We start from the raw sequence: 10,647 nt of genomic DNA on the forward strand, positions 1-10,647 counted from the left end.
GCAGCCCCCGGCAATTGGATTTTTAGGACCGTCCCCATACCTTCCTATGGCGGTGGGGGCCACTTCCCCCAAATATCGCCCCCCCAGTCTACCACAAGATGAAGCTGAACAGGGTGAAAGCCAGACTTCTGGTCGAAACAGGAGCGGCCTGATCCTGCCTGTATAGTCACTATTTGTCCCATCATAAGTCGACTTTCAGTCCGCTATTCCAGAAGGCTACTCGTCTTGTGGACGCAGGGGATGGTCCCCTGGTGATCCGTGGGGAAACTCAGGCCCTGCGTGTCGACACCAACCAACTGGCATCACACATCATAAATTCATCGTATTTGACTGCATCTGGTTCAATTACGATGGACATGTGGAACTGGACCTGCTACAGAAACTATGAGCCACCATTGATTGCCGGAAGAGACAGCTCCAGTTCAGGAAATCTCCCGACACCCCTCCCCCAGGCCATTTGCACCTGCACACCCCGGCCCAGCTCAGAAGACTTCACTTCCTCTCCTTTCCTCCTCGATCTCCCCCCTCCTCTCCCCCTCTCCTGCCCCCCTCATTCATAGCAACCACCTCCTCGGCAGTGACCATCCCCTCCCCACCACGAAGCCTGGGTGCCCCTCAACAGGCTTTTGGGTATGTCAGTCCTGTTCTCCCCACACCTGCCACCCGGAACCCTCTTGGCCTGCCGCTTGCCCCCAGCCTTCCTCACCCCTCGTCACACAGCAGTCTAAATTGTCAACATTGCCCCATCCCCCCTCATCCTCCCTAAAGGGTTCGTCATTGGAGAGATGTAAGAAGCCAAGCCCTGCACCCCCTTCTCCTTCAGTTCCCCTGTCCCCCTGACCCCCATCCCTGACCATATCTCCACATACCAATCAGACACCCTCTGCCACCTCCTCCTGGATTTCCATGACCTTTTCGTGGCGGGACCCGCCGATATTGGATATACCACCTACCTAGCTCATGAGATCCACACGATGGGCCCACCGATCCAACAGCCATCCCGGCAGAAAAATCCCTAGCAGTGGGAAGAGGAAGTCCACCAGGTCCAAGAAATGATTGAGGCCAGAGTCATCTCCCCCTTCACCAGCCCCTGGTCCTCCCCCGTCGTTCTCGTGAAGAAGGATGGCACAATGCGGTTCTGCATGGATTACCGCCGACTCATTGACGTGACCAAGGAAGCTACTCCACTCCTGCGAATAGACGACTCCCTAGATTCCGTTTACTGTGCCTCATGGTTCTCCACCCTCAACCTCCAGTCGGGGTATTGGCAGGTACCAGTGCGACCGTAAGACAGAAGCAGAACTGCTTTCTTGACCAGCAACGGGAAGCATTATGAATTTAATGTCTTACCCTTCGGCCTCTGTAACACCCCCGCCACCTTCTCGAGACAAATGGAATCTGTCCTCAGCGGCCTCACCTGGGAGATCTGTCTAGCCTACCTAGATGACGTCATTGTATTCAGCAAGACCTGGGCCGACCACCTTCAGTACCTTCGCAAGGTCTTTGAATGGATACAGGCAGTAAGCCTCAAACTCCAGGCCTCCAAGTGCATCCTGGCTGCCAGAACTGTCTCGTTCCTGGGATATATCATCTCCCAGACAGGCATATCTCCCGACCCAGACAAGCTTTGCGCGATCGTGGACATCCCCCCATCACAAGACGTCCACGGGATTCGGGCCTTCCTCAGCCTGATTCCTATTACCGACGTTTTGTGAAGGGGTTCGCAGACATTGCTAAACCACTCCATTATTTTGACCCAGAAGGGAGAACCTTTCACCTGGACGGACAAGAAACGAGCCACCATCCAACAACTCAAGGACAAACTCGTTTCTGCCCCAGTCGTGGCCTTCCCTGACTACTCTCTTCCATTCCGATGCTACACCGATCTCTCCTTGATTGCAATAGGCGCTGTGCTAACCCATGTCCAAGAGAGCCGCGAACACATCATCGCCTGTGCTAGCCGCACCCTCAACCAGGCAGAAAAAAATTATGCCGCCACAAAGAGGGAGTGCCTGGGCATCGTCTGGGCACTAAAGCATTTCTGGGCTTACCTTTCGGGGGGTTACCCAAGGCACCATCATTACCAATCACCACTCCCTCCAAAGGCTGCGGCAGTCTGACACTCATAACGCCTAGCTCATCAGATGACACGAGACACTAGAGGAGTTCAACTATGAGATCTCCTACCACCCCAGCAAACTCCATACAAACGCAGATGCTCTCTCCCAGCTCCACATCAGTGCCATACAACCAGAGCCAGATCTCCTCCAGCAGTGGCATCGTAAGGAATGACCCTCCATGGATTTCCCAACACCTCTTCAAAAAGCTATATCGCCAGGGCGACCACTTCCTCACTCTGTCTGGGCAGATCGTTCTCGCCCCCGATGCCGCACTCGACACCCTCCAGCACATGCACACCTACAACAAAATCCGCCTGAGCACAAAGAAACTTCTGCAGGTCTTTAACCCATTGGAGCCCAGTGTGCAGAAAAGTGGACAGAACTGGGATTTTTCAAGTCTTCATAAAGTAGGGAACCCCCGGCGAGGGACCCATTATCTCACGACCATAAGCCGACAGGCGGAGGGTGGTGGGCTTAGTACCCACCCAGTGCCATGCCTCGCCCAGGACCCCTGGGATCCAATGGGTTGATAACTGGCAAACCTATCAGTCTCTAATGACACTTACTGGGCGCCCAATCCCTCCACCCTAGCCACAGATATTATCCAGTCCTGCTGGGCGTGCGCCTTGGGTAAAGACATCACCTACACCGCCTGTAAATCAGGACACATTACTGACCACAAACCTTGGCAGTTATTGGCGATTGATGTAGGGGGACCCCTACCTCCGAAATCAGGCTATTGGTACGTCATCACTTTCGTTGATACGTACTCAAAATTCATCATAGTCTGCCCGGCAAAAGAACACCATGCTGTCGCAGTCGCTGACGCCCTGATTCGGCATGTTTTCCCCTACTTTGGTATCCTGCAGGCAATCCACTCCAACAACACAGCAGAGTTCACCAGCAAAATCTTGGAGGAGCTAGCCCAAATCTTTGGCTACCACTTATCTCACTCGTCCCCTACATGGACCCAGGGAAATGCTATCTGCGAACAAAGCCATCGTACACTTGTGAACCAACTCCACACCCCGAAAGAAGCCACCAAAGACAAGGACTGGCCCCCCTATGTCAAAATCGTGCAATGGGGCATAAACTCCTGCCCCCGAGAGGACGGCATTTCACCCTACGAATGAGTGTTTGGGAAAACACCTCTCCTACCCCTGCAACAACACTTACAGAATGTCACCTCTTCTACCACATCTGACCCCCTCCACCACCTTAAGCGGCGACTATCCCACCTTCAGAATAACCTGGACCTTCGCTCTGACACCGCCTCTAACCCCTACAAGCCGGGAGGCACTGTCATCATAGCGCAGCTCCCTAACCCCCACAAGCTCGTGCCTCAGTTCACGGGACCCTTTACCATCACCCATGTCCCCAACCCTTACCAAGTGACGGTTGAATATCACGGCACCAATTGCATTCTCAGAAACCGTCACATACACCCCTTTTGCATCCCAACATCCTCCGCCCCGCCCCAAGCCACACGCCACCCACCTACCCCACTCCATTTCCCTCTACCTCATATGACTGCTACATCTCTCAATCGCCGTCTGTCTCCTCCCCCTCCCCCGCCACCTCCACCTCACCCCCCGCCATGCCGCCTCACACCTTATCTGAAGATTCACCAATACTACGAAGCCCGGACCTCTCCCTCACCCTCTTCCTCCCGCCTGCCCCATCCTCCATACCCTACCCCGCCAGCACTGCCCACACACCCACGACACCACCACCCACCAGGCCTATACCCTGCCCAGTGCCCTGCACCACCCCCAACGCTGGCATCACACGTCCACCCCCACACACCCCACCCACCTCCCGAAAACTCCAACACCGCACGCCCACATCACCTCTTACACCCATCCTTAAAACAACCATCACATGCTCCAGCCGCCTCTCCTGCCCACCCGCCTGATACACCCACACTCCCACACCACCCACATCACTGCAAAATCACACTCCACCTCCTACCCTAAATCATCTCACACTCTTGCTACACCAAGCACAAATCCCAGCCACCTACACTCCTCAGGGACTTCACGCCGCATCACTCTGGCATAAAACCCCACACTCGTTGGCCATCTCCAGCATTCAGCACAGGTCTCTACAGCAGACAACATCTACCACCATGAGGATTCGCCGAGCCATATGGACGCCGCCCTTCAGACGCAAACACCCATCCATGGTCCCCTCCACCTCCTACGACTCCTCCACACCTCCACCAACTCATCCACCCTATTCGTCACCTGCGACGCCCAGCTGGATCAAAACCCTGCCACCACATCCTGGCATGTCCTCCTCCAACACCTGCAGCCAGTGTACCACACCTACAACACCAGAGTCTACAACCTTCAGTCACAGAGACGCGACTTTCTTCCATAAGACAGTGATAAAATGCCAAATAGTTTTGCTGAGGGCATCTCAACACCCCCAGAAGGAGCCTATGGAGAGGCAAACAGAGTGTGACCTGACTCCGGGCAACAGAGACATAAGTCCGCCCTGGCTGCACGCCCTATGACCTGGAACTCTGCCGCCGCCACCATAGCAGGAAAGAGAGACTAGCTTTTGGGCAAGCTGACCACCGACAGGATCGGGGTGGAGCTATTACTCTAGCTCTAGGCAGCACCGCTGAGATGGCTGGTAGCCGCTCAACCCCCCTATAGGAGACGGCCGGTAGCCGCTCTGGAGGTAATCAGGAGACAGCCAGTAGACGCTGCGAAGAGAGTACCGGTAGCCGCTCCGAAGGTGCCCTACAAGAGGCGGCCGGTAACCGCTCGACCCTCCTGCAGGAGACGGCCGGTAGCTGCTCTGGAGGTAATCAGGAGACGGCCAGTAGCTGCTCCTAAGGTGCCCTAGAGGCGGCCTGCAGCCGCTTCCTCACAGACGCCACGGCCAGTAGCCGGCCCCATGCAACGGTTGGTAGCCGTGCCCTTAGGAGGCCAAGGCCAGTAGCCGGGCTCTAGGAGAGGAGACAGCCAGTAGCTGCTCCTCCGTCAGGTGCTGCCTTCCCTCCACGAACTACTACCCAGAGGGAGGTCCCAGCCATGAGGACTGCTGGAGAGTCCCTGTGACCCCCACAGGGCTCTCCTCTCTACAGCCAGTCCCTGAGGGGCCTCGCCTGATGGACCCCGACAGAGGCCAACACCGCAGCCAGCTCCAGACAGCATGACTGACCACCAGAGACTGCAGACCACAGGGCCTAGAGACCGTCCCGAAGACCCCTGCGTGGGACATCCCCACACCTCGACACAGGGGACCCTCGTCCTCCGTCATGCACCTGAGTGAATGTTTCAGGCAGTTGTTCGGCCCCAGTCCAGGGAGCCAGACTCCAGCCCCGAGCCCTGAGAGTGCGAGGCTCCCGGACGAGAGAGGACGCCCCTACGAGTGATCCCGTGGCCCCTGAAAACAGAGGTCCATGGCAGAACTCGGCCCTGTCAGTAGCCAGGCTGAGCTGTCCCCCACCACCGTTTTCCTGGCTGCTACCATGCCCAGTCCTGATAGTGAATGACAGTGAAAGTGCAGTGATAGTGATACAGTGAAGCGAGGGCTGAGCAGTGAGTTACTAGAAACACGTGATTTCGTATATAAAACCTGTCAGTGTTAATGTAAAAGAAAGGTAACAGTGAGACAGTGAACACAGCTGAGCAGTGAATAAAATATCTGAGTGAACATAATTCCATGATAGTGATGTAGCCTCATGCTAAGAGCAATCAGGGCTCCCAGTACCAAAGTAATGATTAACAGTGTAACAGTGAACTCAAGTAGACAGCCCAACAGTGATAATAGTGCCTTGGCCCTAGTGAAAATGAACTCTGCTTAAACAGATTAAAGTCTAGACTACCCATGAGCAACAGTGATTGATTTCTCGGCCCCAGGATTCCTGATATTAACTAATGTGCTATTCACTTTGTACTTGATCTTGTCCCAAATAATATCCTGCATGATACTACTCCCCACAATATAGACATAAGGTTTATAATTGCCTAAAATAATTACTCTTGTGACATCTGCCCATTCCACTTGTAGAATTTGACAATAGGCTACATGTGTTAGGTTGTTGCCTTGAGTTTTTGTGCCGTGTCTCTCTCTTATTTGTCTAAGCTCTGGTCAAGAAAGAGAACCCAGCTACACACTAGGCGTTAGAGGGAGGGGAAGCTGACCCTAAAACACCTAACATTACACTGGTGGACAGTGGTGGTTTTTGACCCGGGCATACAAGAGAGGCATTCAGGAAATACCAGCAAAATGGCAAAAAACCTCAAGTGCAATTGCCCAAATTCAACCTCGAACAGGATGATGTTCATACATACCTGGCAATTATTAAACCTTTGATAAACATGGGGTTGAAAGATGACAAGCAAAAAATAGCAGTTACACTCCGGCTACTGGGTAAAGTGGCAGCCAATATCGCACCGAAAATCGTCCTGGGGCTTACCTTGAAGAATTTCACAAAGCTCGTGATTCAGAACATCACCCCATCACTAGGTAAAGTGATGGCGCTATCCCAATTGGATAGCCTAACTTCTGATGGCAACTTAGATGACACTTTAATCCAGGCTAGACACCTGGTCACCGCTGCCAGATGATGAAACCTGGGAGCAACACAGTTTTAAAACAGTACCCTCCTCAGAGTTCACTCCAGCTTGGTCAAGGAACATTTTACAATCCATGACTCAACAGGAGACATGGATAAGGATATCCAACTCATACCCCACCTCCTGACTGCCCGCCCCACACCCCAGCAAATCAACATGGTGAAAAAGTTCCCGACAAACAACCCGGCTCCTCCAGTCAAGCCACGTCCGCCTATGCCCTACACCAGCCCCACCCCAACACCCAGCCTGCCTAGGGCACACCCCACCCACCGGTGCCCCAGTTACAAGGAGAACCCCATCCTCATTCTGGTAAATCCCTGGGAGTTCTCCATGTGCAGCTCCAGGTGCCCACTGCATATCATTAGGGACCAATTGAAAGCTGCCAGGTGCAAGACCACCACCCCAGGCCGACGTAAAGTCTCCTCCTTAGGGAACGACGAGCCGAAGCATGAACCTGCACCAGCGGAAGATACTGAACCCGGGGATCTGGAGCCGGAAGAAGAAGAAAGCAGCCCCCGGCAATTGGATTTTTAGGACCGCCCCCATACCGTCCTATGGCGGCGGGGGCCACGTCCCCCAAATATCGCCCCCCCAGTCTACCACAAGATGAAGCTGAACAGGGTGAAAGCCAGACTTAAGGTCGACACTGGAGCTGCCAGATCCTGCCTGTATAGTCACTATTTGTCCCATCATAAGTCGACTTTCAGTCCGCTATTCCAGAAGGCTACTCATCTTGTGGACGCAGGGGATGGCCCCCTGCTGATCCGTGGGGAAACTCAGGCCCTGCATGTCGACACCAACCAACTGGCATCACACATCATAAATTCATCGTATTGACTCCACCTGGTGCAACTACGATGGATATCTGGAACTTGACCCACGGCTCTCACTTGGGGGGGGGGCAGGGAGGGGCATTTGCCCGGGGGCGGCACTTTAAGGGGAGCGGCAATTCTAGCCTGGCCTTGTCACCCACAAGGGTGACAATGATAATAATAATAATAATAGTAATAATAATAATAATAATCAAGGTCAAAGAAGCCTGAATTATTTATATTATTTTTTTTATTAAAAATGCTATTTTCTGTGTCTTGAAGGCCCGTCCAGATATTGTTTTAAATAGTATGAAATTAATATTTATTACTCTCCTTTTCTCAGATTCTACTTGCTAGTTGCTATGCCACCAAAGCGTGTTCAGTTAAGTGGGAGCGCATACAAGAAGATGAGAAAGAAGCGAAAGATGGAAGACGAGAAGCTTGCTGGTTCATTAGAAACCTTCATTGTGACGACTAAGAAGAGTTAAACTTGTGTTCTAAATGAAGATCTTGTGAGTGAATGTGAAGATACGGAGGAAGAGGAATTTAGGAGTTCATATGAGTCTGAGCCTATTACGGAAGGGAAAGAAACCAGTGTTCAGGAGGCTGAGGAGGGTAAGGAAGAAACTAATTGCGAGGGAAGAGCAGGACTTGAGTATATTCAAAGAAGAGACTTTGGTTTGATTCCATTTGGGCACTTGACATCTGACGTCCGTGATGCTCTTGTTTCTATTGGAGCTGAAAATTTTCAGAATTCAAAAGGGCCCTTTGTTACTGGGAGTAAGAGTAGAAAAATGACTGAGGCATTTTTCTACAGAAAACTTGCAGTTGGTAAAGGTGAAGTTGTGAAGAGAACATGGCTACTCTACTCACCATCCAAAGAAGCAACCTACTGTTTTTGCTGCGTTCTATTTTCGCACACTCCACAGAATGCAATTTCCAAGTTCGAGTCACCGGAAGGATTTAATGGTGGAGGTAAGTGGAAGGACAGTACTCCAATAGCTGCACATGAGAGTACAACCTGGCATAGAAAAGCCTTTCTTGCATGGAAAGAGGCTGAGGAGCACCTAAGAGGGGAGAAGGGTATTGATAAGGAATTTGTTCGGCAAGTGAATGCTGAGAGAGAGAAAGGAAGACAGATACTGTTGCGAATTATTTCCTGTATCCGGTTCTTGGCTTCCAGAAATTTGGCATTTCAAGGAAGCATTGACTATATTGGCACAGTTGACACAGCAGATAGGAAAAGGGAAGGCAACTTCGTGGCACTAATACGATTCATTGCTGACTTTGATCCAGGTCTCAAAAGAACACTTGAATAAACACACAGATGGGGCTAAAGGAAGGGCTACATACTTATCTCCAGTGACACAAAATGAATTCATTGCCTTGCTGGCAAATACCATTCGAGAAAAACTTGTGGCAGATGTCAAGGAAAGCAAGTACTATGGTGTCATGTGTGACTCTACTCCAGACATCTCACACCAGGATCAGCATTCCTTAGTAGTACGCTAAGTAGTTCTGAAAGAAGGCCAATTTGTTGTGAAAGAGACATTTCTAGGCTACATGAAACTTGGGGGAAAAAATGCTGAAGCTATTGAGGAAGGGATTCGTAATGGTTTAGAGTCTTTCGGTCTGGACTTCAACAATTGCAGGGCTGTTTGTTTTGATAATGCCAGTGTCATGGTTGGGAAACACAGAGGCGTTCAACGTCGACTGTGTGAAAAAAACTCAAAAATTGTGTTTATTAACTGTAACAATCATAGCCTCAACTTAGCAGGCGCAGATGCAGTTAAGACTGATGTGGGTTCAATGACTTTTCTCAATGTTCTCAACGAAGTTTTCAATTTCTTCAGCAGAAGCACAGAAAGGTGGGATGCACTGAAGAAAGTTACTGCTATAACTCTGAAGAGTAGCACTGACACACGATGGAGCTCTAGGGCAGATGCCACCCATGCCCTTGAGACTGAATTGAATGGTGTGCTGGAGTCTCTAGAAAATATATCTTCATCAGACAACTTCACAGCTGAGTCACGGGCAGACAGTGAGGCCCTTTTGAAAGGAATTCTCAGTTTTGAATTCTTGGCATTTCTCTCATTCTGGACCCCTGTTTTGAGAAAGGTGGATATTGTTCAAAAACGCCTCCAGTGCCCTGAGATGACTTTTAAGGACGCTCATGAAGACCTTGAAGCATTAGCATCATGGTTACAAGAGAACCAGGATAACAGTGCCCAGGAAGCAGTCACGAAAAGCATAGAACTGTGCAATAAGTGGGATGTAGAAATTGAAATAAAACGAATGCGCCGAAAAAAGTGTATGCCTGGAGAGTTGACCAGGGATGAACCACTAACCCCTCATCTTGACATGAAGCGAAAACTTCTTTTAGCAGTTGATAGACTTGTTGTAGAAGTGCAGTCAAGAAGTGCTCGACTTCAAGAGACAGATGGTCGTTTTGGAGTTCTTCTTCGCCCTCAAGAGTTGTTTTGTAAAACGGAACAAGAAATTGACGCTGTTTGCAAGGACATGGCCCAAAAATATGACGAAGACATATCACCTTCAGAGCTCTGTCAAGAAGTGCAAGATTTGAAGTTCTTATTGAAGAAGAGAACATCAGAACCTGCTCCAGAACTCCTTGCTTTTATTGATAAATATGGGGAAGGATTCGCAAACCGTGTTGCACTGAGACTTTTATTGACTGTAGGGATATCAGTTGCTTCCTGTGAAAGGTCGTTCAGCAAACTGAAACTTATCAAAACATATCTGAGGAGTTCCATGGGCCAAGATAGACTGTCAAATCTTGCACTTCTTAGCATTGAATCCGACACTCTAATGGATATGAACTTTGATGGCATCATTCATGAATTAGCCAGAAGCAAAGCAAGAAAATTCCTAATGTAATCCTTTGATCCATTTCATTATCTTATGATGATGACATTATTATGGCAATTGTTTTTTTAAATAAATATTTACAGAATATAGTAATACAACTACATTGCTGTCTGAAGGATGTTTTACAATTATTTATGAAAAAATAAAGTTTTCTCTTTATTTTCTACTATATTAAACTGCAAACACAGGAAATGCACCTTTTATTAAGTATCCTATAAATACTCAGTATTATAT

At 50.1% G+C, this 10,647-nt stretch overlaps 1 protein-coding gene across 1 annotated transcript; it reads left to right on the plus strand.

Moving 5' to 3' along the window:
* Positions 1 to 9,090: 9,090 nt before the first annotated feature.
* LOC145397832 (zinc finger MYM-type protein 1-like) lies at positions 9,091 to 10,422 on the plus strand. Its single transcript, XM_080270867.1, has one exon. The coding sequence runs from the start codon at positions 9,091 to 9,093 to the stop codon at positions 10,420 to 10,422; it is 1,332 nt and encodes a 443-aa protein (XP_080126993.1).
* Positions 10,423 to 10,647: the final 225 nt, after the last annotated feature.

The sequence above is a fragment of the Coenobita brevimanus genome, chromosome 43 (assembly GCF_032717465.1).
Source record: "Coenobita brevimanus isolate Jiangsu-jjx chromosome 43, ASM3271746v2, whole genome shotgun sequence".
Lineage (NCBI taxonomy): Eukaryota > Metazoa > Arthropoda > Malacostraca > Decapoda > Coenobitidae > Coenobita > Coenobita brevimanus.